The sequence below is a fragment of the Oncorhynchus gorbuscha genome, unplaced genomic scaffold, assembly GCF_021184085.1.
Source record: "Oncorhynchus gorbuscha isolate QuinsamMale2020 ecotype Even-year unplaced genomic scaffold, OgorEven_v1.0 Un_scaffold_472, whole genome shotgun sequence".
NCBI lineage: Eukaryota > Metazoa > Chordata > Actinopteri > Salmoniformes > Salmonidae > Oncorhynchus > Oncorhynchus gorbuscha.
In genome coordinates, this window is record NW_025745304.1 from 111850 (window position 1) to 130000 (window position 18151).

The 18151-nt window shown below is 41.0% G+C and overlaps 2 protein-coding genes across 2 annotated transcripts; both read left to right on the forward strand.

The window, feature by feature from the left end:
- The first annotated feature begins 4701 nt into the window (after window positions 1-4701).
- LOC124018316 (protein-lysine methyltransferase METTL21C-like) lies at window positions 4702-7413 on the forward strand. The gene is made up of 4 exons (XM_046333587.1): window positions 4702-5198; window positions 5671-5788; window positions 6373-6618; window positions 6789-7413. The coding sequence occupies exons 1-4, from the start codon at window positions 4863-4865 to the stop codon at window positions 6959-6961; spliced, it is 873 nt and encodes a 290-aa protein (XP_046189543.1). The 5' UTR covers window positions 4702-4862; the 3' UTR covers window positions 6962-7413.
- Window positions 7414-14643: 7230 nt separating this feature from the next.
- LOC124018297 (protein-lysine methyltransferase METTL21C-like) lies at window positions 14644-16520 on the forward strand. The gene is made up of 4 exons (XM_046333572.1): window positions 14644-14833; window positions 14977-15128; window positions 15856-15973; window positions 16108-16520. Exons 1-4 carry the CDS (start codon window positions 14644-14646, stop codon window positions 16488-16490), a joined length of 843 nt encoding a protein of 280 aa, XP_046189528.1. The 3' UTR covers window positions 16491-16520.
- The last annotated feature ends 1631 nt before the right edge of the window (window positions 16521-18151 follow it).

Below are 18151 nucleotides of genomic sequence, written 5' to 3' on the forward strand. Positions count from 1 at the left end.
GAATAGAGCCAGAATAGAGCCAGAATAGAGCCAGAATAGAACCAGAATAGAGCCAGAATAGAACCAGAATAGAACCTGAATAGAGCCAGAATAGAGTTAGAATAGAGCCAGAATAGAGCCAGAATAGAGCCAGAATAGAACCAGAATAGAGCCAGAATAGAGCCAGAATAGAGCCAGAATAGAGCCAGAATAGAGCCAGAATAGATTCAGAATAGAGCCAGAATAGAGCCAGAATAGAGCCAGAATAGAACCAGAATAGAACCAGAATAGAGCTAGAATAGAGCCAGAATAGAGTCAGAATAGAGCCAGAATAGAGCCAGAATAGAGCCAGAATAGAGCCAGAATAGAACCAGAATAGAACCAGAATAGAGTTAGAATAGAGTCAGAATAGAGCCAGAATAGAGCCAGAATAGAGCCAGAATAGAGCCAGAATAGAGCCAGAATAGAACCAGAATAGAGCCAGAATAGAGCCAGAATAGAACCAGAATAGAACCAGAATAGAACCAGAATAGAACCAGAATAGAACCAGAATAGAGCCAGAATAGAGCCAGAATAGATTCAGAATAGAGCCAGAATAGAGCCAGAATAGAGCCAGAATAGAACCAGAATAGAACCAGAATAGAGCTAGAATAGAGCCAGAATAGAGTCAGAATAGAGCCAGAATAGAGCCAGAATAGATTCAGAATAGAACCAGAATAGAGCTAGAATAGAGCCAGAATAGAGCCAGAATAGAGCCAGAATAGAGCCAGAATAGAACCAGAATAGAACCTGAATAGAGCCAGAATAGAGCCAGAATAGAGCCAGAATAGAGCCAGAATAGAACCAGAATAGAGCCAGAATAGAACCAGAATAGAACCTGAATAGAGCCAGAATAGAGTTAGAATAGAGCCAGAATAGAGCCAGAATAGAGCCAGAATAGAACCAGAATAGAGCCAGAATAGAGCCAGAATAGAGCCAGAATAGAGCCAGAATAGAACCAGAATAGAGCCAGAATAGAGCCAGAATAGAACCAGAATAGAACCAGAATAGAACCAGAATAGAGCCAGAATAGAACCAGAATAGAACCAGAATAGAACCAGAATAGAGCCAGAATAGAACCAGAATAGAACCAGAATAGAGCCAGAATAGAACCAGAATAGAACCAGAATAGAACCAGAATAGAGCCAGAATAGAACCAGAATAGAGCCAGAATAGAACCAGAATAGAGCCAGAATAGAGCTAGAATAGAACCAGAATAGAACCAGAATAGAGCCAGAATAGAACCAGAATAGAACCAGAATAGAACCAGAATAGAGCCAGAATAGAACCAGAATAGAACCAGAATAGAGCCAGAATAGAACCAGAATAGAACCAGAATAGAGCCAGAATAGAGCCAGAATAGAGCCAGAATAGAGCCAGAATAGAGCCAGAATAGAGCCAGAATAGAGTCAGAATAGAACCAGAATAGAACCAGAATAGAGCCAGAATAGAACCTGAATAGAGCCAGAATAGAGCCAGAATAGAGTCAGAATAGAACCAGAATAGAACCAGAATAGAACCAGAATAGAGCCAGAATAGAACCTGAATAGAGCCAGAATAGAGCCAGAATAGAGCCAGAATAGAGCCAGAATAGAGCCAGAATAGAGCCAGAATAGAGCCAGAATAGAGTCAGAATAGAACCAGAATAGAACCAGAATAGAGCCAGAATAGAGCCAGAATAGAGCCAGAATAGAGCCAGAATAGAGCCAGAATAGAGTCAGAATAGAACCAGAATAGAACCAGAATAGAGCCAGAATAGAACCTGAATAGAGCCAGAATAGAGCCAGAATAGAGTCAGAATAGAACCAGAATAGAACCAGAATAGAACCAGAATAGAGCCAGAATAGAACCTGAATAGAGCCAGAATAGAGCCAGAATAGAGTCAGAATAGAGCCAGAATAGAGCCAGAATAGAACCAGAATAGAACCAGAATAGAGCCAGAATAGAACCTGAATAGAGCCAGAATAGAGCCAGAATAGAGTCAGAATAGAGCCAGAATAGAGCCAGAATAGAGCCAGAATAGAGCCAGAATAGAGTTAGAATAGAGTCAGAATAGAACCAGAATAGAGCCTGAATAGAGCCAGAATAGAGCCTGAATAGAGCCAGAATAGAGCCAGAATAGAACCTGAATAGAGCCAGAATAGAGCCAGAATAGAGCCAGAATAGAGCCAGAATAGAGCCAGAATAGAGCCAGAATAGAGCCAGAATAGAACCAGAATAGAGCCAGAATAGAGCCAGAATAGAGCCCGAATAGAGCCAGAATAGAGCCAGAATAGAGCCAGAATAGAGCCAGAATAGAGTTAGAATAGAGCCAGAATAGAACCAGAATAGAACCAGAATAGAGCCAGAATAGAACCAGAATAGAGCCTGAATAGAGCCAGAATAGAGTTAGAATAGAGTCAGAATAGAGCCAGAATAGAGCCAGAATAGAGCCAGAATAGAGCCAGAATAGCCGCTCACATTGTATTTTTCAATGCAGCAAAGAATATGAGGAGTGTAATGACTGATGAGAATATGAGGAGTGTAATGACTGATGAGAATATGAGGAGTGTAATGACTGATGAGAATATGAGGAGTGTAATGACTGATGAGAATATGAGGAGTGTAATGACTGATGAGAATATGAGGAGTGTAATGACTGATGAGAATATGAGGAGTGTAATGACTGATGAGAATATGAGGAGTGTAATGACTGATGAGAATATGAGGAGTGTAATGACTGATGAGAATATGAGGAGTGTAATGACTGATGAGAATATGAGGAGTGTAATGACTGATGAGAATATGAGGAGTGTAATGACTGATGAGAATATGAGGAGTGTAATGACTGATGAGAATATGAGGAGTGTAATGACTGATGACTGATGAGAATATGAGGAGTGTAATGACTGATGAGAATAGAGGAGTGTAATGACTGATGAGAATATGAGGAGTGTAATGACTGATGAGAATATGAGGAGTGTAATGACTGATGAGAATATGAGGAGTGTAATGACTGATGAGAATATGAGGAGTGTAATGACTGATGAGAATATGAGGAGTGTAATGACTGATGAGAATATGAGGAGTGTAATGACTGATGAGAATATGAGGAGTGTAATGACTGATGAGAATATGAGAGTGTAATGACTGATGAGAATATGAGGAGTGTAATGACTGATGAGAATATGAGGAGTGTAATGACTGATGAGAATATGAGGAGTGTAATGACTGATGAGAATATGAGGAGTGTAATGACTGATGAGAATATGAGGAGTGTAATGACTGATGAGAATATGAGGAGTGTAATGACTGATGAGAATATGAGAGTGTAATGACTGATGAGAATATGAGGAGTGTAATGACTGATGAGAATATGAGGAGTGTAATGACTGATGAGAATATGAGGAGTGTAATGACTGATGAGAATATGAGGAGTGTAATGACTGATGAGAATATGAGGAGTGTAATGACTGATGAGAATATGAGGAGTGTAATGACTGATGAGAATATGAGGAGTGTAATGACTGATGAGAATATGAGGAGTGTAATGACTGATGAGAATATGAGGAGTGTAATGACTGATGAGAATATGAGAGTGTAATGACTGATGAGAATATGAGGAGTGTAATGACTGATGAGAATATGAGGAGTGTAATGACTGATGAGAATATGAGGAGTGTAATGACTGATGAGAATATGAGGAGTGTAATGACTGATGAGAATATGAGGAGTGTAATGACTGATGAGAATATGAGGAGTGTAATGACTGATGAGAATATGAGGAGTGTAATGACTGATGAGAATATGAGGAGTGTAATGACTGAGATGAGAATATGAGGAGTGTAATGACTGATGAGAATATGAGGAGTGTAATGACTGATGAGAATATGAGGAGTGTATTGACTGAGATGAGAATATGAGGAGTGTAATGACTGATGAGAATATGAGGAGTGTAATGACTGATGAGAATATGAGGAGTGTAATGACTGATGAGAATATGAGGAGTGTAATGACTGATGAGAATATGAGGAGTGTAATGACTGATGAGAATATGAGGAGTGTAATGACTGATGAGAATATGAGGAGTGTAATGACTGATGAGAATATGAGGAGTGTAATGACTGATGAGAATATGAGGAGTGTAATGACTGAGATGAGAATATGAGGAGTGTAATGACTGATGAGAATATGAGGAGTGTAATGACTGATGAGAATATGAGGAGTGTATTGACTGAGATGAGAATATGAGGAGTGTAATGACTGATGAGAATATGAGGAGTGTAATGACTGATGAGAATATGAGGAGTGTAATGACTGATGAGAATATGAGGAGTGTATTGACTGATGAGAATATGAGGAGTGTAATGACTGATGAGAATATGAGGAGTGTAATGACTGATGAGAATATGAGGAGTGTATTGACTGATGAGAATATGAGGAGTGTAATGACTGAGATGTTATTTTGGGTGAGATGTCAGTTCCATTATTTGGTTGACGGTGCATTTAGTGCAACATAGTTCTCTGTGAGGCCGTCCATACGGGGATGGTCGAGGCTGGGGGGGTCAGGGTGTCATTACAGTACGTAGCCTGTGACAGGCTGTGAGCAGGGAGGAGTGAAGAAAGGCAGGGGTGAAATTAGGGAGGGGAGATAAAACTCAAGTGTTGGACGCTGTGTTTACAAAGAGTGGGAGAGACTGAGCCTGAAGAGACGCTGTGTTTACAAAGAGTGGGAGAGACTGAGCCTGAAGAGACGCTGTGTTTACAAAGAGTGGGAGAGACTGAGCCTGAAGAGAGGACTGACTGCACCATTAGCAGCTAAGGTATCAACGTAACATCAGCTACGACACTATATATCAGTGCAGATGGACCCTTTATGCACATCTCACCAAGAGGAGGAGAAGACTGAGATCATGAAAGAAGAGAAGGAAACGGAAGACGAGAAGAAAGATGAGGAGGACGAGAACGATGATGATGATGAGGAAGATGAAGAGGAGGAAGATAATAGCGAGACAACCGTGATAGACGGGGAGGAGGAATCAGATGACAAAGCCAAGGGGACTGAACCCCAGCAGCAGAAGGACCAGGCCTGGGCCCCCACTACCTACTCCAAGTTTGGTAAAGAGGTGTTTTGCTACGTAGGAGAGGAGATCAGCATCTTTGAGGCCTTGGACTCTTACGGTGCTGTCATCTGGCCAGCGGTGAGTTAGTCTAGTGTGGATGGAGGATGATGATTGGTTAAATGTTTCACAGTGTGGATGGAGGATGATGATTGGTTAAATGTTTCACAGTGTGGATGGAGGATGATGATTGGTTAAATGTTTCACAGTGTGGATGGAGGATGATGATTGGTTAAATGTTTCACAGTGTGGATAGAGGATGATGATTGGTTAAATGTTTCACAGTGTGGATAGAGGATGATGATTGGTTAAATGTTTCACAGTGTGGATAGAGGATGATGATTGGTTAAATGTTTCACAGTGTGGATGGAGGATGATGATTGGTTAAATGTTTCACAGTGTGGATAGAGGATGATGATTGGTTAAATGTTTCACAGTGTGGATAGAGGATGATGATTGGTTAAATGTTTCACAGTGTGGATGGATGAACGATGATTAATGAACTTCTAACAACTATAATGATGGTTTCTATAGTAACTCTGGTTGCCTGCAGGCGTTGGCTCTGTGTCACTACCTAGAGACCAACGTTGAGCAGTTGAACCTGGTGGACAAGGCAGTGCTGGAGCTAGGAGCAGGTCCTGGCCTAGTGTCTATTGTAGCCACACTCCTAGGTGAGTCTGGGCATTAGATTTACTCATATTGTACATCTGAGAAGATCGGAGAGGTGTAAGAAATATGGCAACATTTCTACCTAGCCTATCAAAGTGGAGGAGGTCCTGTCAGGGTGGCTAGCAAGGCGGAGGAGGTCCTATCAAGGTGGAGGAGGTCCTATCAAGGTGGAGGAGGTCTATCAAGGGGGAGGAGGTCCTAGCTAGGTGGAGGAGGTCCTAGCAAGGGGGAGGAGGCCCTAGCTAGGTGGAGGAGGTCCTAGCTAGGTGGAGGAGGTCCTAGCTAGGGGGAGGAGGCCCTAGCAAGGGGGAGGAGGCCCTAGCTAGGTGGAGGAGGTCCTAGCTAGGTGGAGGAGGTCCTGTCAAGGGGGAGGAGGTCCTGTCAAGAGGGAGGAGATCCTATCAAGGTGTAGGAGGGCCTAGCAAGGTGGATGAGGTCCTAGCATTCTATACCACTTACACCTATCCAATCTTTTCAGATCTGCATGAAGTGTCCTCGGCACTAGACAACTAGTGGCTAGGGGTTGATTTGGTACTGGCCACCTGTGTGTCTGTTAGTTGAATAACAGAGTGCTTCCTGTCCCCAGGTGCCTGGGTCACAGCTACAGACCTACCAGAGATCATAGGTAACCTGAGAGCCAACCTGCTCCGTAACACAAGAGGGCGCTGGAGGAACACTCCCCAAGCTGCAGCTCTGTCCTGGGGTCCTGACGTGGAACGCATCTACCCCAGATCTGTCTATCGCTATGACTACGTGCTGGCGGCTGACGTGGTGTATCACCATGACTACCTGGATGAGCTGCTGTTCACCATGACATACTTCTGCCGTCCAGGTTGATTGATTGACTGATTGGTTAAATTATTGATTAGTTTATTGATTGATTGGTTGATTTGTTAAATTGTTGATTGGTTGGTTGATTTGTTGGATGAACAGTTGATTCATTGAACAGTTCCCTGAATGTAAGACATGAAAGCCTTAAACAACTCATTTGATTTCCCTTAGGAACCACTCTGATCTGGGCCAACAAGGTCCGTTTTCCCACAGACCTGGTATTCACTGAGGACTTCAAGAACACCTTCAACACCACCCTGCTGGCTGAGATGGGAGAGGTTAAGATCTTCAAGGCCACATGCAGAGAGACAGAGGAACACCTTCAACACCACCCTGCTGGCTGAGATGGGAGAGGTTAAGATCTTCATGGCCACATGCAGAGAGACAGAGGATCACATTCAACACCACCCTGCTGGCTGAGATGGGAGAGGTTAAGATCTTCATGGCCACATGCAGAGAGACAGAGGATCACATTCAACACCACCCTGCTGGCTGAGATGGGAGAGGTTAAGATCTTCATGGTCACATGTAGAGAGACAGAGGAACACATTCAACACCACCCTGCTGGCTGAGATGGGAGAGGTTAAGATCTTCATGGTCACATGTAGAGAGACAGAGGAACACATTCAACACCACCCTGCTGGCTGAGATGGAAGAGGTTTATGCCCTTGTGTGTAAAAGGTAGGGATTAGGGAAGACAAAGGAATAGTTAACATCCTGCAGACTATGCCAAATGTAACCAAGACTTCCTGTTCCTTCTTCCTCTGAGAAATGCTTGAAGACAGAAGGCGGCCATCTTGGCTAATGATAACGGACGTTGATGGACTACTGATGATGTCAGTTGTTGATGTTTGATGTTCTCCTCAATACTTACCTGTGATATCTAGTGCTTTATTGTTTACGTAGTTGTTACATGTAGTTTTGTATTGATATTATTATAAATGTATGTACTTTGTTGTCTTGTTCCATTCTGTATTCAAATCTAATTTGTTATGGATATATAAAGTTTCTAGTAAAAATCTACACATTCACTTTTTGCTGCCCTGAACATGTCAAAACATTTATTACATTGAATTCCTTTCCTACCTATTTCTACACAACCAACTCCACATCTTCAAAAGTCAAATAAACATTATGGAAAGTGTTCCAAATTAAATAAAAAATGTCTTCACCCCCCCCTGCCCAGAGTCAATGCTTGGTGGAAGCACCTTCGGCAGCCATTACAGCTGTGAATCATTTTGAATAAGATCCTACCAACTTCACACAACTCTTATGGAAAACAGACACTCAGTGGGCAGTTTATTAGGTACACCCATCTGGTACTGGGTCGGAACTCCCTTTGCCCCCAGAACAGCCTGAATTCTTCTGGCTATGGATTCTACAAGGTGTGTGGTTCAAAGAACAGAAATTGGACAGCTCTCCGATAAATAACCATACATTGACATATTTTAACGTTTGGGGTTATGAGCCCTTCTTCAGCGTGCGAGCCAATGGTAATCAGTGTCACAACAACACAACCTCACAGACGAGCATCGTTCTAAATTCCAAGTCAGTATTGGCCCGATCCAGAGATCCCAGCAGAGGAAGCTGTGTGGGGAAACATGACAATCAAATAAAGACACAATACAATTACATGATGATGTCATTACCGGTCATTACTGGTCATTATGATGTCATTCCCTGTCATTATGATGTCATTATCGGTCATTATGATGTCATTCCCTGTCATTACTGGTCATTATGATGTCATTCCCTGTCATTATGATGTCATTACTGGTCATTATGATGTCATTCCCTGTCATTATGATGTCATTCCCTGTCATTATGATGTCATTACTGGTCATTATGATGTCATTCCCTGTCATTATGATGTCATTACCGGTCATTATGAAGTCATTCCCTGTCATTATGATGTCATTACCGGTCATTATGATGTCATTCCCTGTCATTATGATGTCATTACCGGTCATTATGATGTCATTCCCTACATTTTCTGTCTATTTAGAACATACTAGAAAAAGACCATTCCTCATTGAGAACTGCTAGAGTGATCAAGCGATCTAACCAATGTGTGTCTCTCCATGGAGAAGTAATTTATCCCCATCTCCTCCACTAGGTGGCGCCTTCACTAATTCAACGGCCATATAAAGTAAGATACTTAGTTCATGATTATGGCTGTTGAAATGTCTGGCAACAGGTGATTTCTACATCATGATTATGGCTGTTGAAATGCCTGGCAACAGGAGATAGACTCACCAAATTGACAGGAGTTTCATTCTGGAGTGGGACTATCCCTTTAAGGTCAAGGGAGGCTCAGCTAGCTCCACCCACTTCAGGCAGCTTCCAGAAGGTGTCCGTCAGGGATTTGGCTCCGCCCTCGTTTGCCCTTTCGACCTCCCCCGAGAAAGATCCATTTAAGACACAACTCATCCATCAATCATCCTGAGACATCTTTAAGACATACCTCATGCTCTCTGTCATCCCTCGTCCTATTTCAGTCTCACTAAGTGGTGAGGTGGGATTCCCGTAGACTTCCTCTTGGCTGGGGGGGATACCCCTCAATCTCCCCATTCCATAAAGCTATGCTTCCCTCTGAGCTACATTAGTCTTTGACCTCACCGTAATGTAGACCGTGGTATTTTGGTGATCCAAACAAACAAGGGAACCAGATAACTGTTTTTAATTAGGCCTCATTTATAAGTGTCCCTACAAGGAGACTAAATCAGACTGTTTCTAATCGTTACAAAACATTAAGAACACCTGCTACAGATATACCAAAGTCAAGCCAACACAGGTCAGATATTACAGCCACATACAATGAGTGGACAAAACATTAAGAACACCTGTTACATATATACCAGAGTCAAGCCAACACAGGTCAGATATTACAGCCACATACACTGAGTGGACAAAACATTAAGAACACCTGCTACAGATATACCAGAGTCAAGCCAACACAGGTCACCAGTCAGGTCAGATAGTACAGCCACATACACTGAGTGGACAAAACATTAAGAACACCTGCTCTTTCCATGACAGACACTGACCAGTTTAGGTGAAGACAGGAGACATTATAAGCCTTGAGACAATTGAGACATGGATTGTATTTGTGTTGTTGTGATCAGACAAAATGTTGAGCTGCCCCTTTAAGGACGGGAGGTTACCATGGTAATATGCCTGACTAGTAGCTGACTTCTCAGTTGAAACAAACTGAAACATTGAACAACAACCTGGCTTGTGAACAAGTCAAGATAAACACTTTCAAATCAACCAGAGCAACGTTTCTGCCTTGTGGCAGCGCTTCTATAAAAAATCTGTCTTTCAGCACTTCACTCATAGTCCACAAACCAGGCAGTGTTGCTACACGAGGAGGGCTTTAGGTTTCCTAATTCTTTGTTTGCGATTACCAGCTATGAAAAACAAATGGCAGAAATAATTTGAAAACGGCTACTGCACAGTTAATTTTTTGCCATAAATGTGCTCATACTTGACTTATAACTTTAATAACTTTATTTTAATTTGCAAATGCGAGTGGAATGCTGGCACTGTGTAGCCCTGACCCCTGACCCCTGACCACCCGCCAATGTGACTGATGAAGTAAACATATTTACCAGCCATTGCCAACATCTACCCACATTTGCCTGGTGGCTGGTGTTCATTTCAGGCCCTGTCCTCAGTTGCTTCATGACTCTAAAACCTAATTAAAATAAACATATTTGAGCCAAAAGTTCATATCCTATCTTAGTATATCAGGGAGATGGAGTTGACAGTTTACGGTGATTTAGATATTGTTTGTTTAAATCTAAAATGTGTTTGTGTGTGTTTCAGATGGTTCCATCTCTAAATATAGAGTCGGGTTGGTGTTTTTTTATTTTTCCTTTATTTAACCAGGCAAGTAAGTTAAGAACAAATTCGTATTTTCAATGACAGCCTAGTGGGTTAACTGCCTGTTCAGGGGCAGAACGACAGATTTGTACCTTGTCAGCTCGGGGATTTGAACTTGCAACCTTTCGGTTACTAGTCCAACACTCTAACCACTAGGCTACCTGCCGTGTGATGAAGGATTCTGACTCTCATAGTCTTAAAACCTCGACTCTGAGACGACCCAGGAGGATTCTGATCAGTCTTAAAACCTCGACTCTGAGACGACCCAGCAGGATTCTGATCAGTCTTAAAACCTTGACTCTGAGACGACCCAGGAGGGTTCTGATCAGTATTAAAACCTCGACTCTGAGACGACCCAGGAGGATTCTGATCAGTATTAAAACCTCGACTCTGAGACGACCCAGCAGACGACCCAGGAGGATTCTGATCAGTATTAAAACCTTGACTCTGAGACGACCCAGCAGGATTCTGACTCTCATAGTCTTAAAACCTCGACTCTGAGACGACCCAGGAGGATTCTGATCAGTCTTAAAACCTCGACTCTGAAACGACCCAGGAGGATTCTGATCAGTATTAAAATCTCGACTCTGAGACGACCCAGGAGGATTCTGATCAGTCTTAAATCCTCGACTCTGAAACGACCCAGGAGGATTCTGATCAGTATTAAAACCTCGACTCTGAGACGACCCAGGAGGGTTCTGATCAGTATTAAAACCTCGACTCTGAGACGACCCAGCAGACGACCCAGGAGGATTCTGATCAGTATTAAAACCTCGACTCTGAGACGACCCAGGAGGATTCTGATCAGTCTTAAAACCTCGACTCTGAGACGACCCAGGAGGAATCTGATCAGTCTTAAAACCTCGACTCTGAGACGACCCAGCAGGATTCTGATCAGTCTTAAAACCTTGACTCTGAGACGACCCAGGAGGGTTCTGATCAGTATTAAAACCTCGACTCTGAGACGACCCAGGAGGATTCTGATCAGTATTAAAACCTCGACTCTGAGACGACCCAGCAGACGACCCAGGAGGATTCTGATCAGTATTAAAACCTCGACTCTGAGACGACCCAGCAGGATTCTGACTCTCATAGTCTTAAAACCTCGACTCTGAGACGACCCAGGAGGATTCTGATCAGTCTTAAAACCTCGACTCTGAAACGACCCAGGAGGATTCTGATCAGTATTAAAATCTCGACTCTGAGACGACCCAGGAGGATTCTGATCAGTCTTAAATCCTCGACTCTGAAACGACCCAGGAGGATTCTGATCAGTATTAAAACCTCGACTCTGAGACGACCCAGGAGGGTTCTGATCAGTATTAAAACCTCGGACAGTATTTCAAGACGGACCCCTATAGGAAACACTTCGTCTCGTGATTAATTTGATCGCTTAGTAACGTTTACTAATACCTAAAGTTGCATTACAAAAGTATTTCGAAGTGTTTTGTGAAAGTTTATCGTCTACTTTTTTAATTTAAAAAAATGACGTTACGTTATAAGACGCTATTTTTTTCGTTTATCACACAGTCTTCGTAGATCGATATCTAGGCTATATATGGACCGATTTAATCGAAAAAAAGACCCAATAGTGATTATGGGACATCTAGGAGTGCCAACAAAGAAGATGGTCAAAGGTAATGAATGTTTTATATTTTATTTGTGCGGTTTGTGTAGCGCCGACTATGCTAATTATTTTGTTTACGTCCCCTGCAGGTCTTTTGGGGTGTTACATGCTATCAGATAATAGCTTCTCATGCTTTCGCCGAAAAGCATTTTAAAAATCTGACTTGTTGCCTGGATTCACAACGAGTGTAGCTTTAATTCAATACCCTGCATGTGTATTTTAATGAACGTTTGAGTTTTAACTAATACTATTAGCATTTAGCGTAGCGCATTTGCATTTCCAGAGCTCTAGATGGGACGCCTGCGTGCCAGGTAGGAGCAAGAGGTTAAAACCTCGACTCTGAGACGACCCAGCAGGATTCTGATCAGTCTTAAAACCTCGACTCTGAGACGACCCAGCAGGATTCTGATCAGTCTTAAAACCCCGACTCTGTGACGACCCAGCAGGATTCTGATCAGTCTTAAAACCTCGACTCTGAGACGACCCAGCAGTATTCTGATCAATCTTAAATCCTCGACTCTGAGACGACCCAGGAGGATTCTGATCAGTCTTAAAACCTCGACTCTGAGACGACCCAGGAGGGATCTGATCAGTATTAAAACCTCGACTCTGAGACGACCCTGGAGGATTCTGATCAGTCTTAAAACCTTGACTCTGAGACGACCCAGCAGGATTCTGATCAGTCTTAAAACCTTGACTCTGAGACGACCCAGGAGGATTCTGATCAGTCTTAAAACCTCGACTCTGAGACGACCCAGCAGGATTCTAATCAGTATTAAAACCTCGACTCTGAGACGACCCAGGAGGATTCTGATCAGTCTTAAAACCTCGACTCTGAGACGACCCAGCAGGTTTCTGATCAGTCTTAAAACCTCGACTCTGAGACGACCCAGCAGGATTCTGATCAGTCTTAAAACCTTGACTCTGAGACGACCCAGGAGGATTCTGATCAGTCTTAAAACCTTGACTCTGAGACGACCCAGCAGGATTCTGATCAGTCTTAAAACCTTGACTCTGAGACGACCCAGGAGGATTCTAATCAGTATTAAAACCTCCACTCTGAGACGACCCAGGAGGATTCTGATCAGTCTTAAAACCTCGACTCTGAAACTTCCTAAGATTCAGCAACAAGAAGAAGAGACAAAATACTTAATTAATCATTGATTGGTTAAGTACGAGATGGAACACCAGGTGAAGGTGGAGGGTTGACCCCCAAAACCCCACTGACCAAATAAAACCAAGGACTGCAGTAGATAGGTGATGGTTTTTGGTTTGATAAAGGGTTTTAAAAGGGGTCTTCAACTCCACTGTGAGGCGGTCCATATGGGGAATGAACGAGGGCTGTGGAAGGGTGTCTAAGGGGGTCAGGATTTCATTACAGCACTTAGCTTTGACAGACTGTTAGCGGGGAAAAATATGTTGTTACCAAACATGGTTCGGGGAGGAGTGAAGTTAGGGAGAGGGGGAGAGAGATAAAAACTCAAGTGTTGGACTTGGGGTTTTACAAAGTGTGGGAGAGCCTGAGCCTGTAGAGAGTGCTGGCTGTACCATTAGTAGAGACTGAGCCTGTAGAGAGTGCTGGCTGTACCATTAGAAGAGACTGAGCCTGTAGAGAGTGCTGGCTGTACCATTAGAAGAGACTGAGCCTGTAGAGAGTGCTGGCTGTACCATTAGTAGAGACTGAGCCTGTAGAGAGTGCTGGCTGTACCATTAGAAGAGACTGAGCCTGTAGAGAGTGCTGGCTGTACCATTAGAAGAGACTGAGCCTGTAGAGAGTGCTGGCTGTACCATTAGAAGAGACTGAGCCTGTAGAGAGTGCTGGCTGTACCATTAGTAGAGACTGAGCCTGTAGAGAGTGCTGGCTGTACCATTAGTAGAGACTGAGCCTGTAGAGAGTACTGGCTGTACCATTAGAAGAGACTGAGCCTGTAGAGAGTGCTGGCTGTACCATTAGAAGAGACTGAGCCTGTAGAGAGTGCTGGCTGTACCATTAGTAGAGACTGAGCCTGTAGAGAGTGCTGGCTGTACCATTAGAAGAGACTGAGCCTGTAGAGAGGGCTGGCTGTACCATTAGAAGAGACTGAGCCTGTAGAGAGGGCTGGCTGTACCATTAGAAGAGACTGAGCCTGTAGAGAGTGCTGGCTGTACCATTAGAAGAGACTGAGCCTGTAGAGAGTGCTGGCTGTACCATTAGTAGAGACTGAGCCTGTAGAGAGTGCTGGCTGTACCATTAGTAGAGACTGAGCCTGTAGAGAGTGCTGGCTGTACCATTAGAAGAGACTGAGCCTGTAGAGAGTGCTGGCTGTACCATTAGAAGAGACTGAGCCTGTAGAGAGTGCTGGCTGTACCATTAGAAGAGACTGAGCCTGTAGAGAGGGCTGGCTGTACCATTAGAAGAGACTGAGCCTGTAGAGAGTGCTGGCTGTACCATTAGTAGAGACTGAGCCTGTAGTGAGTACTGGCTGTACCATTAGTAGAGACTGAGCCTGTAGAGAGTGCTGGCTGTACCTTTTTATGGATCCTTTAGGCACAAATCACAAAGATGAGAAGGACACTGCTTTCATTACAGTAGAGGAGGAGGAGGAGGAGAAAGATGATAGCGAGACAACAGTGATAGACGGTGAGGAGGAATCAGATGACAATGAAGAAGCAGAAGACACTAACTCCCGCTGTAGCACCGAAGCGACTGACGAAGACATTATCGGTGAGTCATTGACATCATTTTATAATGCCTAGATACTCAGACTCAATCATTTAACAACACAAGTCTACCATTGACAGTACACACCCAGGAAATAGAAATGGTATGATCCATGTGAATGAGTGGTTTGTTCCATTCCTGTGTAGAGGAGCTGGACACCAAGGATACAGGAGATGCCCAGCTGGATAATACCCACGTCCCCTGGATACGACTGGACAGAGAGGTCTACTTCTATGCTGGGCACAAAATCAACATCGTCGAGGCAATGGACTCCCATGGCGGAGTGATATGGCCAGCAGTGAGTACAGTTCTACACTACATGTGGCGTTGTCGGCAGGATGAATCACTACTTTTGAAGTAGTTTGACAGGATAAATCACTACATCAGGATAAATCACTACATTTGAAGTAGTTTGACAGGATAAATCACTACATTTGGAGTAGTTTGACAGGATAAATCACTACATTTGGCGTTGTCAGCAGGATAAATCACTACATTTGGCGTTGTCAGCAGGATAAATCACTACATTTGAAGTAGTCCGCAGGATAAATCACTACATTTGGCGTTGTCCGCAGGATAAATCACTACATTTGGCGTTGTCCGCAGGATAAATCACTACATTTGGCGTTGTCCGCAGGATAAATCACTACATTTGGCGTTGTCCGCAGGATAAATCACTACATTTTAAGTAGTCGGCAGGATAAATCAATGCACCAAACACTCACATGGAACAACAGGTGTCTTCTGGCCTTCCTATTCAGATTGCTCTTCTACAGGGAAACAGACAAATGGACTACTGCCACCTAGTGGTGGACTATGCCCCCTAGTGGTGGACTACTGCCACCTAGTGGTGGACTACTGCCTCCTAGTGGTGGACTACTGCCACCTAGTGGTGGACTACTGTCACCTAGTGGTGGACTACTGCCACCTAGTGGTGGACTACTGTCACCTAGTGGCAGACTTCTATAAAGGTCTAGGTGGTGATAGGCTACACATAGTAATATAATGTATTTGCTCCCCTGCAGGCGTTGGCTCTATGTAACTACCTGGAGACCAATACTGATGTGATAGATCTGAAAGGAAAGCAGGTTTTGGAACTGGGATCAGGAACAGGATTAGTGTCTATCGTCGCCAGTCTACTGGGTAAGTCTTACTGATTTCCTTTGATTTTTAGACTCTAATCCCATCAGCTGCTGTATCTGGTGATAACTGACTACAAAATACATCTTTCTTCTTCTTCTTCTTCTTAAGAAGCTCCTTATGTAATGTGTCCCCAGGTGCCCAGGTGACGGCCACCGACCTCCCGGACGTCCTTAGTAATCTTAGATACAACTTGCTCCGAAACACCAGAGGGCGTTCTAAATATACACCTGAGGTGACAGCTCTGTCCTGGGGTCCTGAGGTGGAACGCACTTACCCACGATCCGTGTATCGCTATGACTACGTTCTGGCGGCTGACGTGGTGTATCACCACGATTTAGAGGAGCTGTTGGTTACCATGAATTACTTCTGTCGTCCAGGAAACACTCTGATCTGGGCCAACAAGGTCCGCCTCAAGACAAACCTGGTATTCACTGAAGACTTCAAGAACACATTCAACACCACCCTGCTGGCTGAGATGGGAGAGGTTAAGATCTTCAAGGCCACATGTAAAAGGTAGGAATTATGGAAAGAAGGATGAGGAACTACTGCCGACTGTAACCAAGACTCTTTTCGTCTTCCTCTGAGAAATGCTTGTAGACAGAAGGCGGCCATCTTGGCTAATGATAATGAACGTTGATGGACTACTGATGTTGTTGTTGATGTTTGATTTCTACTTTCTAATGATCTACTATATATAGTGCTTTATTGTTTACTTTGTTTTTACACACGTACTTAGATAGTTGATATTAATATTAAAATGTATGCACTTCGCTGTCTTGTTTCAGATTGTATGGTCAAATAATAATAATAATAATACCAATAGTAATAATAATAATAATAATACCAATAATAATAATAATACCAATAATAATAATAATAATAATACCAATAATAATAATAATAATACCAATAATGATAATACCAATAATAATAATAATACCAATAATAATAATAATAATAATAATAATACCAATAATAATAATAATACCAATAATAATAATAATAATAATACCAATAATAATAATAATAATACCAATAGTAATAATAATAATAATAATACCAATAATAATAATAATAATACCAATAATAATAATAATAATAATACCAATAATAATAATAATAATACCAATAATAATAATAATACCAATAATAATAATAATAATACCAATAATAATAATAATAATAATACCAATAATAATAATAATAATAATAATAATAATACCAATAGTAATAATAATACCAATAATAATAATAATACCAATAATAATACCAATAATAATAATAATAATACAAATAATAATAATAATAATACCAATAATAATAATACCAATCATAATAATAATACCAATAATAATAATAATACCAATAATAATAATAATACCAATAATAATAATACCAATAATAATACCAATAATAATAATAATAATACAAATAATAATAATAATAATACCAATAGTAATAATAATAATACCAATAATAATAATAATACCAATAATAATAATAATAATAATACCAATCATAATAATAATACCAATAATAATAATAATACCAATAATAATAATAATAATACCAATAATAATAATACTAATAATAATAATACCAATAATAATAATAATAATAATAATACCAATAATAATAATACCAATAATAATATTAATAATAATAATACCAATAATAATAATAATAATAATACCAATAATAATAATACCAATAATAACAATAATACCAATAATAATAATAATAATAATACCAATAATAATAATAATAATAATACCAATAATAATAATACCAATAATAATAATAATAATAATACCAATAATAATAATAATAATAATACCAATAATAATAATAATACCAATAATAATAATAATACCAATAATAATAATACCAATAATAATAATACCAATAATAATAATAATACCAATAATAATAATAATACCAATAATAATAATAATAATACCAATAATAATAATAATACCAATAATAATAATAATAATAATAATAATACCAATAATAAAAATAATAATAATAATAATACCAATAATAATAATAATACCAATCATAATAATAATACCAATAATAATAATACCAATAATAATACCAATAATAATAATAATAATACCAATAATAATAATAATAATAATACCAATCATAATAATAATACCAATCATAATAATA

Bases quoted from the DNA above. Each gene is read 5' to 3' on its own strand.
- LOC124018316 (XM_046333587.1), top strand. From the start codon at position 4,863: ATGGACCCTTTATGCACATCTCACCAAGAGGAGGAGAAGACTGAGATC. The intron at 5,199-5,670 runs GTGAGTTAGTCT...GGTTGCCTGCAG, and splicing joins GTGCTGTCATCTGGCCAGCG to GCGTTGGCTCTGTGTCACTA. The intron at 6,619-6,788 runs GTTGATTGATTG...GATTTCCCTTAG, and splicing joins GACATACTTCTGCCGTCCAG to GAACCACTCTGATCTGGGCC.
- LOC124018297 (XM_046333572.1), top strand. From the start codon at position 14,644: ATGGATCCTTTAGGCACAAATCACAAAGATGAGAAGGACACTGCTTTC. The intron at 14,834-14,976 runs GTGAGTCATTGA...ATTCCTGTGTAG, and splicing joins GACTGACGAAGACATTATCG to AGGAGCTGGACACCAAGGAT. The intron at 15,129-15,855 runs GTGAGTACAGTT...GCTCCCCTGCAG, and splicing joins GCGGAGTGATATGGCCAGCA to GCGTTGGCTCTATGTAACTA.